Source organism: Podarcis melisellensis, assembly GCF_964234715.1.
Source record: "Podarcis melisellensis genome assembly, chromosome: 11".
Lineage (NCBI taxonomy): Eukaryota > Metazoa > Chordata > Lepidosauria > Squamata > Lacertidae > Podarcis > Podarcis melisellensis.
The window spans coordinates 24,677,417-24,695,632 of NC_138543.1; the positions used below are offsets into that span (position 1 = coordinate 24,677,417).

Sequence of the window (18,216 nt, forward strand, 5' to 3'; positions counted from 1 at the left end):
TTTCCTTCCAGCATCCTTTGAACTCCTTAATAAGGAAGATCAATGATGGAAAACCTGTTTTCACTTGAAGGTTTCTTTCACTGGATTGGGATGCATGAGTCTAAAGTATACAGGGCGTATTAAACTCTTTGCTACAGTGAAGTCAAAAACCCTATTCCAGTGGTGCCTTTCTACCAGCCCCAGCTGGCAGGGCAGATGATCAGAGATGATGGGGGGTCCAACACATCTGGAAGGTTATTCTTGCCCTGTGCACACTTGTATGGGGAATAAACTTCACTGATCTCAATGGGACTGACTTCCCAAAAACACCGGAAGAACTGTGTTGCACATGACGTACAAAAAGGGGGGAAATGCTCAACCAGATGGAAGAAGCATTCCTTCTATATTGAGACATTGTTTCAGGGACCCAAATATCAGCACGTTTTTCTTTCACCAGTTAGACAAGCCTTTAATTGTATTAGAATTAAACAAACAATAAAAAGAACGGGAACAGTGTGGCAGCTGTAGAGGAATTCCTAGTGTGAGCCTGAATAGCAATTCCTGATTTAACTTGACTGCTGCAAAGAATTACAATAGCTCATATAATAATAGATTGCTTTGAATCAGGGTTCTGTCAAATCCCCAAGAGCATTTCTTTCCTAACAAATGTTTCTTGCAGGATATCTAGAATAGGTGAATTTGGAAATGACGGACCGATTTAAAATTGGGTGAAGATATTATGTGGTAGTTAAAATTACTTCAGAGTCTAGCAATGCTCGGGTTTTGCTGATAGGAACAGGACTTGAGCTCCACCCACATGTTAGTCCTCCTGTGTGAAGAGCTAATAAATGGAGGAGGACCATGTTTCCGGGTCCTACACCTACACTCCATCCATCACCCCTCCATCTACCTTGGCCCAGCTTTCTGACTTCCATGTTTCATGAAGGTCTTAAGGGGGAACCATCTCCTTCAGTGGAGATCGAAAGTGAAGTCAGCTGGGACCTGAAGTCAGCACAGACCTTCGTATCTCTTGCAGGGTAAGCTAGAATTGTCTGTTTCTTTGCCAAAAGAAGACCACTTTGCACCTGACTGCTGCTTTGGGACAAGGGGCTGCTTTGGGAGTTATCCATTTTACACAGTAACAAGGTGAGGTGAAGACAAGAAAGTTTGCAGCTCATCCTCTTCATAAAAACCCTCCCATGTATAATATCACCAAGGGAGGGAAACAGCAGAGTGAACTGAGCTGTACACAAACACTGCTTGCAGCATTTCTTGTATTACAATGTTGGGGGTGGGGGAAGGGAGTGTTGCCACACAATTTAGGCACATCACCAAGTGTCTAACTCTCAAAGCAATAACACACGCCAGGACCATATAAAAGTTTGCACGTCATCCTTTTTATTTCATAGTCAACAATGTCGTTCCACAGGGTAAAATCAATAAATAATGGTTAATCAATAAGTGTAAAAACCCTCTTTGGCATTGGACGGTATTCTTCTGGTCAAACTAAAAGCTATGTAGGAATAGTTCCTTAAGAAATCATTCTTCACTACAATATAACGGTGCAAGTTGTAATAATTACTAGCGCTCCCTCAAAGTTAAACAAAATCTTTTGACAGATTCTTCAGGTCCGACATAACTGTGGGGGAAAGGTGTCAAAGCTGAGACAAAGCCTAGTTTTCCAAAGCATGTGCTCCCTTCTCCAATTCTTCCCAAGAGACAAATAACCCTGTCTTTCTACTCAGGAAAGTCAGAACAGTGCCAGGAATTATTATTATTATTTTTAAATGACTTTGTTTCACAGTCAATTTCTTCAAAATTGAAGCTTTCACTTCTAAATAACTTACAGATCAAAAACATTAAATGGTTGTACACTGCTTCAGTAATAAACTGCACATCCTAAAGAGACTAACAAACAAAATTATCCATTATTTTTAGATGCTATGGTTAAGCCAAGATAAATTAGGATTTTTTTTTGACATGATTTTTCAAAGAAACATTTTAAATCAGTGCATTCGACATGATTCATAATCCAGTAAAAGCCTTCAAGGCTTTTTTTAAAACAAACAAACAAACAAACAAACAAACCCAAATCCCAAATCCAGGTTTTAAAAGTAGTATTCAGTGCTGTAAATAAACTGGAATGTTCAGGTGCAGTGCTAAAATGTGGTCTAGCAAGACCCTCCCCGCAACAATAATAATGTAATATGGTAGTTCTAGAATCTAAACTAGTATTTGTATACTGCAGATGCAGATGCAGATGTTCACGATGTATATACACAACATAAAAATCCTCATGTAGGTGTTAAGACAACTTTTTTAAAACAAACAAACAAAACTAAATTAAAAATTGTTTATGTTTGCCTTCCAATATTCTATTTTTCTCCAAAACAGTTGAAGTTTGTTTTTGTTTTAATTACAATGAAATCAATTTGAAATTGAAAAGTAATTCAATTATATTTTTTAAAAAGTTGTAGTAACTTAAGTACTCAGGCTTAATTTCATCATTGTTTTTTTGTTTTGTTTTTTTGCTTTTCGTTTTGCTTTTTCCCCAGTGCAAAACCAGTTTACGGCAAATGTAAACTGGATTCTTTTAAAGAGCACATGGGCTTACTCATACGTATTTTTACTATGATGCAAAAGTCATTACATTTACACACATATGCTTAGTATTAAGTAAGAGTGTAGTTCAGTGCTTATCCATGAGTAATTTCTTACAGCGAGTCCAGTTAGAAACAGAAGTCATAGTACACCGATTTCCGAATTTGTATCGTCACAAGTCCAGGTATCCATGTGCAAAACCCCCTGTTTTGTTATACTGTTCTAAAGATATCTGCAGGCAGAATTTCCAAGTAGTTCCTTCCACGTGATTTCCACCCCATGCTATCTTCATAATCTTACTCATACAAACAGCGGTCTGGTAACACTTTGCTGCTGCAGCCAAGAACCCCGTGCATGGCTTGTCCACCTTCTAAAGAGCTTTTTGATACGAAGATGAGCCAAGGGCAATTTATCTTCATGTGTTGTTCTGAGCAAACATACGGTCCCCTCTTAGGGTGAGGTGTTGGAGCTGATACTGAAGTACGTCTGTGTCGGCTGGTTCCTTGATGTTCATTCTGTCCAGATTGAGGTAGTCTAGGGATTTAGAGTGAGCCCTTTTACCCTTGAAAAGGCAAAGAGGCAAAGGACCGTGAAAAGCCTTGTAGGGTTCATAAGATAGTGGCTTGGTGCATTTATCCCCTGAGCTGGGCATCCGCCGCCTTCTCCGGCCATTGATCGCCGGGATCTCATAAGGCTGGTAGTACCTGCTTCTGGCTTTACACACCCGGGAGGAGCGGGAAAGTCCTGAATCGAGCTGTTTGGAACGCAAAGTAGGCACTACCGCTTCGACTTTGTTCTCCTCCCCTACAGCGCACTTCTGAGCTAATTTCAGCAACTCCTCCCCTGTCGTGAAGCCAACCAAATAGTTAGAATCCATGTGGAGGATCTGGTAGCCTGAAACAGTCTGGCGCATTGGAGAACATGGGGTGCTGGAGCAGCGAGGTTTCTCGGACTCGGCCTTGCCGGTGGCACTCACATCAGCAATAGGCAACGGGAGAGTAGCTAGGATAGACCTGGACTCCCCATTAATGTCAACTTCCATTTTAAATATGAATCGGCTAGCCTGGAAATACAAAAACAAAACAAAAAAGCAGTTTGATTAGCGTGTTGCAATGCACAGAGCGACATAGAGATTCGTATCTTTGGGGCCGCCATTTCTCAAGTGATCCCAAGTTCCAAAGACTAGGCTGGGGTGGAAAACCTGCAGCTTCATGTTGGTGGGGGAAACCCAGGAGGAAGGGGGGAAGAGGACAGTGGGGGGGGGGAGAGAGGAAGCCTAAACAGGCAGAGCAATGGAACAAGGTGGGGAACCCACCTTGCAAGCAAACAAGTTTAGACGTCTGGCAAGGAAAAGGTAAACCAGGTGGTGTGGGTGGAGGGAAAAGAGAGCCCCAATGGGCTAAGTGGTAAAAGGAACGTGTGAGGCAAGAGCAATCCATCCCTCCCTTAAGCGAGCGAGGAAGAGGGAGAAAGTGAGAAAGGGGTGGCAGAGAGAGAAAGAAGGGGTGGCCTGCCCTGCCCACTTTTGTCATTGGACCTGCCCACTTCCAGCATCCAGTCCCCAAAGGAAAGGAAAAGTTCCCCACCCATGCTTTAGATGTTCATGGGCCAGAGTAAGGCCATGGATTGTAAGAGAGCTGGACTTGGATTCAAGTCCCACTTTTGCCCTGTAGCCTTAAAGACCTTGTTTAGCTCTCAGGTTCTGTTCCCAAAATGGGAACTGTGGCCTGTCTACAATGTGAAGCCAGACACAATAACCACTGCAGAACCCCATGGATATGCAAACTTTATATACTGTGCACAATAAATAAGATTTCAGTGAACACAATTCCCAGGTCTTGCCTGGTACTGAAGCCACACAACAGATCAGCTGAAGGCATTTTGACTAAGCCCAACTTGGATGTCTGAAAGATGTAGTACCAGAGACTACTAGCAAAATAATAGATCTTAAGTTTTCACATGCTCCCAGTTCAGAAGCTGAACTGGTGGATGTGAAGGTCAAAATATCACTAATTTGAAGACATACACACACATTAAAAAGCAGCTATTTTCCTTGAGCTTCCTCCTATGTAGACCTCAGTGAGAACAGCTTCCTCTGAAGCTGGTCTGACCTTGTACATCTCCTATTCAAGAACCACTGAAGCAACTAGTGCATGCCAAGTGAAAAGCTACAAAAGTAATCTAACTACAATCATATACATTTCTCATTACTTTCAGTGGGACTGCTTATTTATGTAAAAAGTCTGTTTCCACCTCTCAGTGAACATTACCTTTTTAACATCTGGTTTAGAGAGGGAGGAAAGTCAGCATGTCCTCACAGAAACCTTCCAAAAGTAGATTAAGAGTACGTGATCCATAATCTCTGTTCACTGTGAAATGCTCACAGACAGCTAGCTGCCTGACCCCAAGAGAATCGGCAACCTTGATTGCATCTATCTAGTACTTGACACAACAAAAGCTTCAGGTGAATGGGAAGGCGTCTTTGGAAGTTATTTGCACTAAATCTGATATATGGATGTCAAATCAAGTGGCAAACAATGATAGAGTCTTCCAAACATTTTTCGGTCATTTAACAGCTTGCTTTATACACACACCAATCAAAACAAAATATACTCCGAAAGATCTATATTTGTGACTTCTTTCTCAATCCTACTCACAGTTACTTGGAAACATATTCTGTTGATCTTTCATGAACTCATTTTTACTTTAAGTAAATGTATTTAGGTCTAAGATTCCAAGAAAAGGAAGCAAGATATCAATTTCTAGAACTAAAACCTACAACTTTTATAGCTTTAAGTAAATTTCAAAATGTAGAATTTCATACCAACAAAATACACATTTTAGCCATCTGGTTTATCTTTTTTCAAGCTGTAAAGAGAGGCACATCTCATCTAAACCTATGCTCATAAACATTATTATAGAATACGTAATATATTGTCAAAACAGAAAGGGGGAAACCTTGAAAGCGAGTTTCAAATACAGTGGTACCTCTGGTTGCAAAATGGGTCCATACCGGAGGTCCGGCCGCATCCCGAGGAATTTGCAACCGGAGGACCGCTTCTGCACATGTGTAGAGTGCTTCTGCGCATGCACGCGTGGCGAAACTCGGGGAAATACTTCCGGGTTTGCCACGTTCGCACCCCGAAGTTTATGCATCCAGGGGGATACGTAAGCAGATATACGACTGTATTGTTATGGAAGCTGCAAATGTTGTAGTAATACTGAAACTGAATGGACTTTTCAGTGGTGGCCTCCACTTATGGAATATGCTCTCCCCAGGCACCATCATTGTCTGTCTTTAGGTGCCAGGCAAAAACACTTATTTACCCAAGTCTTTGGCCCTTAAATTGGAGAGTTAACTCATTTTGTCTATGGCTCTTGTTGTGCTCATCTTTTTAAGTGGGATGGGCATAATTCAACATTTATATACACATATAAATATCTAGACTAACATTTTAGGGTTTTGTTTTATTGCTGTTGTTATATTTGGTTTTAATGTTTCACAGGTTGTTGTTTTTTCCTATTCAAATGAAATAAATAAAAGAATATGACTGGGAACACAGAACACAGAACATGTGCACAGCATGGATGAAAACAAATCCACTGCAGGTAGTGAATAGAAAAAAAGCCCCTTCCTAGATTTTGCATTATCTTCCTAATATATTCCAGGAAAACCGAAGCTTGGGTCGTATATACTGAAAATACCTTATAATAAATAATAAATAATAAATAAATAATAAATAAATAATAATAATAATAATAATAATAATAATAATAATAATAATAATAATAATAATTATTATTATTATTATTTATTTATACCCCGCCCATCTGGCTGAGTTTCCCCAGCCACTCTGGGCGGCTCCCAATCAGTGTTAAAAACAGTACAGCATTACATATTAAAAACTTCCCTGAACAGGGCTGCCTTAAGATGTCTTCTGAATGTCAGGTAATTCTTTATCTCTTTGACATCTGATGGAAGGGCGTTCCACAGGGCGGGCGCCACTACCGAGAAGGCCCTCTGTCTGGTTCCCTGTAGCCTCACTTCTCGCAATGAGGGAACCGCCAGAAGGCCCTCGGCACTGGATCTCAGTGTCCTGGCTGAACGATGGGGGTGGAGACGCTCCTTCAGGTATACAGGACCGAGGCCGTTTAGGGCTTTAAAGGTCAGCACCAACACTTTGAATCGTGCTCGGAAACGTACTGGGAGCCAATGCAGATCTCTCAGAACCGGTATTATGTGGTCCCGGCGGCCACTCCCAGTCACCAGTCTAGCTGCCGCATTCTGGATTAATTGCAGTTTCCGGGTCACCTTCAAAGGTAGCCCCACGTAGAGCGCGTTGCAGTAGTCCAAGCGTGAGATAACTAGAGCATGCACCACTCTGGCGAGACAGTCCGCGGGGAGGTAGGGTCTTAGCCTGCGTACCAGGTGGAGCTGGTAGACAGCTGCCCTGGACACAGAGTTAACCTGCGCCTCCATGGACAGCTGTGAGTCCAAAATGACTCCCAGGCTGCGCACCTGGTCCTTCAGGGGCACAGTTACCCCATTCAGGACCAGGGAATCCTCCACACCTGCCCGCCTCCTGTCCCCCAAAAACAGTACTTCTGTCTTGTCAGGATTCAACCTCAATCTGTTAGCCGCCATCCAACCTCCAACCGCCTCCAGGCACTCACACAGGACCTTCACCGCCTTCACTGGTTCTGATTTAAAGGAGAGGTAGAGCTGGGTGTCATCTGCATACTGATGAACACCCAGTCCAAACCCCCTGATGATCTCTCCCAGCGGCTTCATATAGATATTAAAAAGCATGGGGGAGAGGACAGAACCCTGAGGCACCCCACAAGTGAGAGCCCAGGGGTCTGAACACTCAACCCCCACCACCACTTTCTGGACACGGCCCAGGAGGAAGGAGCGGAACCACTGTATGACAGTGCCCCCAGCTCCCAGCCCCTCTAGACGGTCCAGAAGGATGTTATGGTCAATGGTGTCAAAGGCCGCTGAGAGATCCAGCAGAACTAGGAAACAGCTCTCACCTTTGTCCCTAGCCCGCCGCAGATCATCAACCAGCGTGACCAAGGCAGTTTCAGTCCCATGGTGAGACCTTCTGCTCCTCCCCTCTGTTCCACTGCAATTTCAAATGTCAGCAGAGAATTGTCCATTGATTATAACCATCAATGCCCTGTGTCGGGAGAACAAGGACATAACTGTGCCACTCTCAAGGGCCTTGGCTAGTTTGGGAAGGATTTTTATGGTGTGTGTTTTTTCTGGGTTGTTTAGGAGCAGAGCAGACTCTAGGGTCAAAACGAACAGGCAGCATTTTGTTTTATAGCACAGTTACATGAGAGTAAGCATACTGACTTGGAAGATACACACTTCCTATACAAAAAGTGCTTTCATGAAGGAGACACTATAGAACAAGGATGTCCAACAAGTCAATTGCGATCTACTGGTAGATCCCCATGGTGGATCTCAGACTCCTACCATGCCCCCTCACCCCACCCTCCATTGTTGTATGATCTCTAGACGGAGATTTCTCAGTGCTGCTGTTTTGATCCACAGTGATCTTTTTGTGAGTGACTTTACCCCTTTGTCCCTTGCCTTTAACCCCCCCCCCATGGAACTGCCCTCCCAAAAAGCTTTTTTTGTAACCCCTAAAACCCCCAAAATGGAGATAGATCACTGTCAGTTTTTAATTCTGAAAGTAGATCGCAGCCTCTTGAGAGTTAGCCACCCCTGCTATAGAAGATTGCCCTGAACCTCGGGGAAATGTTAAGACAGAAATAGTTTCCAGATTTTAAAAAATGTAAGCCACAATTTTATATAAACATTTATCTAGACTAAGTCTCACTGAACATAGCAGGAACGACTTCTGAGTAAGTGAGCACAGAACTGCGCTGCATTTCATACAAACCAGGGCAGCTTTTCGGACGCTGCTGGACTCCAACTCCCATCAGCCCCAGCTGGAATCATCAGTGGCCAAGAATGATGGGAGCTGGAGTCAAGCAGCATCTGGAAGGACACAGACTCACCGCCCCAATGTAAACTAGAAGGTTAGTAAACTGCACAAAACCTAACATCATCGTTTTGTCCAGGGGTGGGGTGTGATGGGGAAACTGCATTCAATCTAAATTTTGGTAATGCCACACCTCCAGCCATTTCGTAACTGGCCTCCAAAATTCTAAATATGCCACTGGTCCAGAACGATTGGCAACCACTGAATTATGTGAATGGCTTAAAAAAAGAGAGTAAGTTAACAGCAGACCTTGATAATGGTTAGGGAGGCTTTAGCCTCTACACTGCCTGCCCCACAACTACAGTCCCAATATGAACTGTGGGGGCCACAGCTTCTATTAACATTTGAAGAAAAGCTTTCATTAGTACAGTTTAATACAAATAGGTGGTGCAAAGGGCCCAATCTGGGCCAGGTATACAAGGGGGTGAAAAGGATTAAAGCCCTCCTTACTCCACCAGGTCTTGATCTGGATCACACATGCATATACAGACACACACACTTGCTTTTTAAAAAGCAATTATGTGAATGGTGTCTTGTCCAGTATGGCCTCAGACTGACTCCAACTACATTCATCCTAAAATAGTTCCCTCGTGTCAGTCTGATGAGCTAGCAGCCCATGAGATGAATGCAGGAAAAGGCATCTCTGGAAACAATGGTATCATAAGCATTTTACATCACAATGGAGATTCAGTTTCTGACTATAATGGCAAAACTAAGAACCTTGAGGAATGGTACTGAAACATTCTCAAGATCACAACACAGATTAGGTATGCTTTTACACACACACACACACACACACACACACACAAATAAATAAATAAATATATTGCTACTAAATAAGAGTGACTGAAGTTGTGTTAGTTTACTACTGAAGGGCAAAGAAAGATTGCAGAATATACTGGTCGACTATAGGTACAAAATTAGAGGTTAACATTTATCTCCAACGGTCAATTTGAAAGTGAAAGGTAGTAAATTAACCAGATGTTAATTCTCTATTCCAGTTACACCTGAACACCTCAAAAGGCTTGAAGTCCTCTGAAAGGCAAGTACAAATAAATGCTGAAAATGAGCACATATTCCATAACGCCAAACACACCCATAAAATATTCAAATCTATACTGCACATGCTTTCACATCCATAGGATTTAGATTAATTGAGAAAGCTGTAGTCTAAAAATCACCTGATATATTAATGAGGCAGGATTCTCAATATAATGAATCTGAACGTTCAAATGACAAATCAGACATTTTACTGATTTTATGGCTGGACCCTTAAATATGATTTCATATGATGCTATTTTTTTCTTTTTTTTTTTGGTTCAATTGTTTTGTTTTTAACATTTTTATTGTAAGGTGCCTTAAATGGAGGGATAAAAATAAATACCCTGAGTACAGATACAGGCAACGGTGCCTAGCAAGATCAACCTGGCTCACTTTCTGCACCAGAATTATGCTCTCATTCTGAGCAACAGTTCTTCAGACTTCTTACTAAGTCCTGACTTACTCTGTACTGTATACAACAAGGCCATCCCATCAGCACAAGGACTTTCATTTGTGCAACTGGACATCCCTTCCCTCTGCCTCCCCCTGTGGGATGGGGGTGGGTGGGGGAAGGAAATTATGTTGTGTAAGCAGAAGTCATTCATGGAAGCATGGCATTTCATGGCATTGCCCTCCGTGCCCCATGCTGCATGCAAAAGCATACCCATGCAAACATCCCACATGCCCAGTCACATTTAAACTTCCAGTGTTAGAAACTAAGATATATAAGCTAGGTGCCAAATGGCTCCTTCAACCAGGGTTACAGTCACCAAAATGGAATGCCTATTTTCAGTTTTTGGGCCAGATGGCTTGGAAGTCCTATTTTTCCATACAACTTTTTGGTTCTTGAAATTCATTCTGATTGTTCAGATAAAATATGATGGATAGAATTCTCCAGGATATGTTGCTAGTGTGTGAAAACAGTCAAGATTCAAGGCTCCCCAGGCACACACCTCCAGATGGTGGAGAAGTCAGGCACCATTCTGGTGCCTGGGCATCTTCACTAGGTTGCAAGTGTCTGATAGCCAAGTGCAAAATGCACCTGGCGCCTAGTGAATTTCTAATGCTGAACGTAGCTGCCATGAGTGCTGATCCACACACATATAGCGTTGCCACGACGGCAGCACACCTGTCCAGTCTGTGGGTCACTGACATGCCAATATTACACATCCATGGGCCACACATAGTGCGTTACATATGACAGAAAACATGTAGAACACCCACACTTCCCCCATGACTTGTGTCACAGAGGATGCATTCTGTTAAAAGTCTTTCATGGAATCCCGACTACAGGCAGAGGAAAAGCCAATTTGTCAACTTAAGTTACAGATAGGTAGCCGTGTTGGTCTGCCATAGTCAAAACAAAAAATTTTTTTTTCTTCCAGTAGCACCTTAAAGACCAACTAAGTTAGTTCTTGGTATGAGCTTTCGTGTGCATGCACACTTCTTTCAGTGTATCTGAAGAAGTGTGCATGCACATGAAAGCTCATACCAAGAACTAACTTAGTTGGTCTTTAAGGTGCTACTGGAAGAAAAAAAATTTTTTTGTTTTGTCAACTTAAGTTACTTTTATTGAGACAGGATTTTAATTTACCTGTTCAGAAACTGATTACCTGTTAATTCTGTTGTTTATAGTGACTGTTACCTGCTGCAATTGTCTCCTGCATTCCAGTGATGTTTTAAGACACTGCAACTTTTGCTTTCAATCTGGCCTTGAGCATGGTTCCCAACAATGGAAAGGTGTGGTATGGCTATTAGGTATTAGGGAAGTTTTTTACATCACTACTGCTGCAGAACTCCCGCCCATACTGACAAGCTTTTGTAATATTTGCTCATTTTCTCCTGCTTTACTGTACAAATAATATTGGAAGGACACTTGCTTTCCATGTGTTGATGTGCGACGTGTTTTTATACAGAGATCTTTGGTATTTGGCATGACAGCTGACACTAAGAATGTGGTTGTGTGCATTCAGTTCTACATGTATTGCACATGCAGGTACAAAGTGTACAAAGTGTGTATGTGGCATATCTAATAGGTAGACAGGATGAAGTTTTGCATAACTATATATGACAGCAAAATAATGCACACATATACACACAGAGAAACACTTGTGAGCCCAGAGATGTGTATAAACAAAGAGAACTTCATGTTGGCAGGTGACTGAGGAAGTGTTGAGGATGGGGGAGAAGACAGATTATTATTGATAACCTTGTTCTCACCTTGGCACTATTCACTACAGACAAATAGCATTTTGTTACTCTCCTGTAGCCCATACAACTGAAAACAACTTTCTTGACTACGAGCTCTCTCCCAAAAGATTGAAAAGGAAGCGTCAGCCAGGACAAGAAATGGGCTGGGATTTCACATGCCATCAACTGCTCCAGAAGCTTCCAGGACACACAACATACATATCTATCCATGAATCTAGGGCAGTCATGTTTTGGCTTTGAAAGGGATAGCAGTCACTGAAGTCCCCAAAAACTGTTGCATGGGCAGTCAGTTTTCTGTCACTGTCCATTTCCTTAGAGGAGAATCCCGGATAATGTATCATTCCATGGAACACAGTGTGATAGCCAATGTTGTTAAGAATAGGAAGGTACCGGTAGTCAGCACCACTGGTCCACAGTTCTATCAAGAAGCACAGTAACCTGTGAATGACCCAAGACTGTCAGACATGAGGATGTGGTTGAAAATGTCATGGAATTCCTTGTTTACATACTCTCAAGTGATGATGGTATTATCTCCTCTAAATACTGCAACTTGTCCATACTGTCCTAAGAAAAGCACAGATCTCTTAGGCCTTATAAGATATCAATACTGGTGAGAAAAGCAACAGAAACATTTCCCCTCATTTTATTTGCCACAAAAAATATACATGGAACAATTATGTTTCTCACACAGGTGATTATTTAAACTGGTTCATTGTGGAAAATGGGATCATTTTGGCTAGCCTTAGTCCCTCGCCACTACAATCCCTAAGCAACAGATGTTTCCTAATGCTTGCAGCGTGTAGTTACATTCAAACCCAATGACTGAAAGCTTTTTACGTCATACATGCGCATGCTTGCGTTTTGTGGGATTTGCCAAGCAGAACCACTTGCCTGTATTTGATTAGACAGTTCTGCATGGATCTGTATACACAGGATATATCATTCCGGCTGCATTAACCACCCCAGACACAAACTCTGGCACATATAACAAAAGACTATAAATAGCTTTTTCAAATCAGACCTGCAGCATAACAACTCTGGCTGTTTCTTTTAACTGTGATAGTTTTTCACAACCGGGGCTTGCAGTGTTTCTTTTGATGAAATGCACACTTAACCACTGTAATCACACAGATTAAACCTCTTGAGTCATTTAGCACCCGTGCATTAAAACTCCACAGAGGGGCTTCCAAGATGGCACCAGCTAGCCCCACTCCATAGATGCAGACTTCTACAGTCAGTGTCATTCTGAAGCAGGGTCTGGGTGTGGGGTGTGCATATGGGTGCTATATGCGCAGGGCTCCCTTCACTGAGATAGAAACACTCACCCATTAACACAGTAGATTCATATAGTGGTGCCACAAATGGACAGTACCCAGAAAAGGCAGGTGAGGAGACCTACAGATTGGCTTTTCTGCAGCAACCTGATTATGGAACTCCCTTTCTAGTGAATCTCAAAATGTTTTAATTCGCCCAGGTATTGAGTACCTGAAGTTTTTAGAAGCCTTTGAGGTTGCTGGTTTGTGTTTTAGTTTGTGTATTATTTAACTTAATGTTGTATGGCTGCCCTGGGCTCCTTCTGGAGGAAGGCTGGGATAAAAACCCAGTAAATATACAACAGTGGAGCCCTATATCCCCCTCATTGGGTCACCTCTGGATTGGTGCCAGTGTCTAGTATGAAAGATCAGCCAGCATGTACTCAGAAGCCCCTTCACACATTAGTTACCAGAAGAGGCCTAATGCAACTTGCAAATCAAATTGCATTTGTACACTGATGACCATCTGTCATGGATGATTTAGTTGAGTTTCCTGCATTCCACGGGGTTCAGCTAGATGATCCTTCCAATTCTATGATTCTATGATAAAACTTTTGCTTCATTGGTGCTCCAGAAATGTGCACAAATGTATTGCAAGTGAGATAGTGAAGATGACACAATACACTACACTCCCCATAAACATAATGCTCAAGGCAGTCTTTGGATTTTGCTAGTTGTATACAGAGCTTCTGGGCCTAAAGAGAACTCAGGATTTTTGCATCCAAGTGGGTTATGATTTGAGATGCAAAATTTCTGGAAACTTTGTAGCTGTGGGAAAATGAACTTTTTTTGGGGGGGGGAATGAAAACATGAAATATTCCCTTTTTTTAAAGCACTCTTTACATATTGAAAGTCAATTTGTTACTTTGGTAACATAAAATGTATTATACATAACTCAGTTTACCATGTGATTCTCATGTCTGATAAATTAGCAGTATAGCTTATTTAGACAATAATTACAAATTGAATTTGTTTTTTAAGTTTTTGTTAGAAATGTAGCTACAAGCTACTGCCAAACTGTAAGGAACCTAACATCTCTTTGGTTTTGCCTGTTTATGAGGAACAGGCAAAAACAGAAACCATCAACATCCAAACACAACCAAAACAAATTCTTATTTATCGGAAAATTATATCACCTCCAGTTCTCCACTGTGTCAAGCAGACATAAACCATCCATTTCCATATAAAAAGCTGAGAAAAGGGGGATGGAGGACAAAATGAATTGAGTATTACATGGAATTTAATCAGTCTCTTTTTCTAAGCTATCACTATCAGTTCCCTTTCTTCTTATTTGTTATTGTATTAATCAAGGGCTTCCAACAATTGAAGATTTGCCCAGACTGAAACATGTTTCTACTCTTTCAACATGTCAGTTTATTCCTTGATTTGGTGCATTTTCAAACATAGGCCAGCTTATTTTACATGCTGCAAAAAATGGAGGGATCTGAAGTAGGTAATAAACATGAAGACTCAGAGGCTGTGTTGAGCAAAGGCCTTGTCTCTTCGTTGTAGGAGGAATATTGCTTGGCAGAATCCCAGACTCCTTGACCAAACACCTGAAGATGTTCTGTGCTCTGCAATATTTCAAAGCATCTTTCCGACACCAAGCCCCAGGTGTACTGCTTGTTTTGTAATCCAGTCAAATGAGGAAACCATCAGCACTTAACATTCTGCCTTTAAATCTTGGATCCAAAGGATCTGTAGCAGCATGAATTGAGTTGCAACAAAATTATTTTGCTCTGTACTTTCTGCCACTCCCAGTACTTTTGAGGCCTAGTCAGAAGGAAAGAAAATGATCCACTAACTATGCCAGCAAGGCCAAGTCCAAGGCAAATAAGGTACTGGATCTTTCTCCCCTCTGCTGTGACAATGGCTGTGCCCTTCAAGAGGCAGAAATGCACCTTCATTTTGCATTTGAGAGTTGAACTCTCAAAGTACAACTCAGAACTTGCCTGTTCTTAGTATACTGGAATTGTAAGGATATAATACTGTACACAGTCTTACATAAGTCCTCCGGTTACACAGTTTTAGAATTCTTTTTTGGGGAGAGTACTAAATATATTACAAGCTGTTATGAAATATTTTATTTTAGAATTATGAACAAAATATTTAATAACTCTTTTTTCAGAAAAAAACCAAAGCAAAACAAAAGGCTTTTGGGGAGGGGATCAGTTTTCCCATGGATTTTCCCAGGCCTTCACATTTCTAGTTGTGTTGTAGGTATACATTACTGATAATGCTTTAGAACAGAGGTTTCTGGAATTTCAAAATATGCATAAATATGGGTAGCTTAAGGTGGCAGCAAAGGGAACCTTTGCTAGAAATATATAACAGTTGTATAATCTGAAAATACTTTGTACTTGGGCAACCACCATGGTTTATCACTGCTGTTGAATAAAGGTGTTAACCTTTAACTTCCTTGGAAACTACAACCTCTCTTTTGCCATGCGTGGCTCCTGGTCGCCAACATGAAGGAGCTTCTGCAGAACAGAGATGCAGTGAATACGGTATGCAGCGGTGAAGATCAGGCTCCATGAGAACGGGGTCAGAAAGATTCCAGTCTGTCATGCAGAGGAATCCATGGCTGCCAAGAGCTCTCCATAGTGCTACTTCCTTTTATGGACAATGAGTCAAAGCAGCAGCACCAAGGAGAGTCATTGAAGCACGCTCAGAGAGAGGGAGACAGCACACAAACTACGCTTCAGCACTATTCCTTGGCACAGCTTCAGTACTCTAGCTCAGCGATGACAGAGATGCATTTCAGCAGACTGAGAGGCAGAGGCTGCACAGCAGCAGGCAACTAATTTCGGTCACCTTATTCGCTGAAATTAAACTTGCAGTGGGGCGGCACCTGCTTTGTTTTAATGCTTTACCATTTCTTTCTGCAAGACCTTGGGAAACACAGAGAGTGTGGTGTAGCTAAACAACGTTGCTACCTACAAAGGCCTGCCATTGTGTAGAAATGTTTGGCATTTTCTTGCAAGGGAAAAAAATAGTACATGACGCGCCCCCCCCCCCCGCAAAGCACAGAGAGCAGCGCAAGATCAAAGACCCTCATGCCACACTGAAATAAACAAACACACATGGATTGCATCTATAGGTCTGGGCTTCATATTGTATGTAGCATATATTGCACAACCTAGACAACACCTTACTGCATATACAATTGCAAAATACTGCGCCCATCTAAGTACAACAGTCTTAAGAGAGGCCACACAATACTACATAACTATTGGTGTACTCTAGCAGGTTTTTTTTTTTTAAAAAAACCTACTATCCAGAAGCTAGAGAAGAGAGTGTGTGTTCTAAAGCCTGGCGCATGTGTTGAAAGGCTGGCATTTCTGAGCACATGCCATATAAAAAAACCATATGCACATGATTTATGCTCAGTCCGTACAGACACACTTAACATAAATGTATATAACCTACACAAGCTGGAATAGGATTTTTCAAACCGGCACTTGAGGGGAAAAACAACAACACACACACACTTTATAAATGCAAATGTATTACAGTATCTACTTATGGGCGCACACAAGCACCACTGGAAAGAATATTCCTGAAAGCACGAAGGCAGTTTGCCTTTCAGACTTGGGCTATATCGCGCCGAGGAAGCGGACCGCCAGAATCCCGCGGCGTGTAACGAAGGGAGACAAACGTACACACAACCCAAATGTTTACAAGCGCGCGCGCGCCCGCAGATACACACACAGGCGGTGCGCTGCACCTCGGTCGCCGGGCGCGCGCGCCTCCTCGGCCGCTAGACCTCCTCGCCTCGCGGGCACGGCTCTCGCCGGAGCCTCACCCAGCCCTTCGTTTCTCCCCGGCTCCGCTCACGGGGCTCTTCCGAGGTGCAAAGGGCGCGCCTTCTTGGCGTATCCGCATCCGCAGCCGCCCTCTCCTCAGCCCAGCCCACCCCGACCTTCCTCTCCTTGCCGCAGCGGCGGCGCCCCCTCGCTTGCTCGCTTACCTGCCTTCCAGGGTGCCGGGGCCTGAGGGGCCGCGTCCCGGCCGCCGGCGACGCTGCGACGGCGAGCGAGCCCGAGAGGAGAGGCCGGCCGCCCCGCCCCGCGCTCTTATTCCGCGGGCCCGGGGCGGGGATTGTGTGGCTGGCGAGGCGGAGGAGCCGCTCCAGCGCCTGCCTCCCCGTCCGCCTGTTCGCTGCTTCTGGCCCGCCCACCGCCGCCGCCGCCTCACTCGCTCGCCTTCCTGCCTTCCTTCCGTCCTTCCTGGAGAGACGGACTCCGGCCTGCAGGCGGCGCAGGGATTGGCGAGTCCTCGAACCTTCTCAGGCTCGCGGGGGCCTTGCATGGAGCCGCCCGGCGAGGCGGCCGTTTCGGGGTCCCTGCGCGCGCCTTTGCGCTCGAGCCACCAGATGGAGCAGGTGGCGACGTCCCCAAGGCGAAAGGGCAAGACTTGGGGCGCCTTAAAATAGGGGCGTGATCAGGATTTATTTAAAGGGGGGGAGCAGGACACCCGCCTGGTCCTCCTCCTCTGCATGGCTCTGTCTAACTGCAGATTCGGGATGAAAGGGCTCCACCTTTAAATTACTTCCTTTGGACCCCAAGGACTCAGAAAAAAAGGCTGCCCCAAATCTTCAGTCATTCGAAAACGAGGAAGTTAAATAACAACAACAACAACAACATCGGGGAGTTCCTTTCATGCGGTAAATGAGTCTTGCAAAACTACAAAGAACACACCTGTTTTCATCTTCTTTTTTAAAGTGCTAAAACAAGCTTTCTTGGGTTTGCTGAAAACCTTTTCTGCACTTCCTTCTCAATTTCCTCTTTTTTCCAATGCAGTTTTCTTGTGCATATTCAGTAAGCATAGCCCATTCCTACTTTTAAATATATATATTTTTATTTACTTGATGGTTGGGGGGCTCTGGCTAGACTCTGTACCTTAAAAGCCTAGCAGGTTGGCAGCATGAGCCTGGCCATGTTTTCCCGGAAGTAAACCACACTATTTCCGTGGTGCACGGACTCTCAGTGCAAGCATTTAGAATTGCAGCCTTATTGCAGTGTAACTTTTTCATTTAGCCTGCGAAAAGTTAGGTA

General features: G+C 43.2%; 1 protein-coding gene across 2 annotated transcripts; it reads right to left on the minus strand.

Annotated features, from left to right (window-relative positions):
* Positions 1 to 1,354: 1,354 nt before the first annotated feature.
* MACIR (macrophage immunometabolism regulator) lies at positions 1,355 to 17,220 on the minus strand. 2 transcript variants are annotated; one of them, XM_081930309.1, is made up of 2 exons: positions 17,130 to 17,220; positions 1,355 to 3,643 (listed from the first exon to the last, which is right to left on the minus strand). In XM_081930309.1, exon 2 carries the CDS (start codon positions 3,620 to 3,622, stop codon positions 2,996 to 2,998), a length of 627 nt encoding a protein of 208 aa, XP_081786435.1. In that variant the 5' UTR covers positions 3,623 to 3,643; positions 17,130 to 17,220; the 3' UTR covers positions 1,355 to 2,995. The 2 variants fall into 2 exon arrangements, with proteins under 2 accessions (XP_081786435.1, XP_081786436.1); XM_081930310.1 differs by having other exon boundaries at positions 17,134 to 17,208.
* Between the last annotated feature and the right edge of the window lie 996 nt (positions 17,221 to 18,216).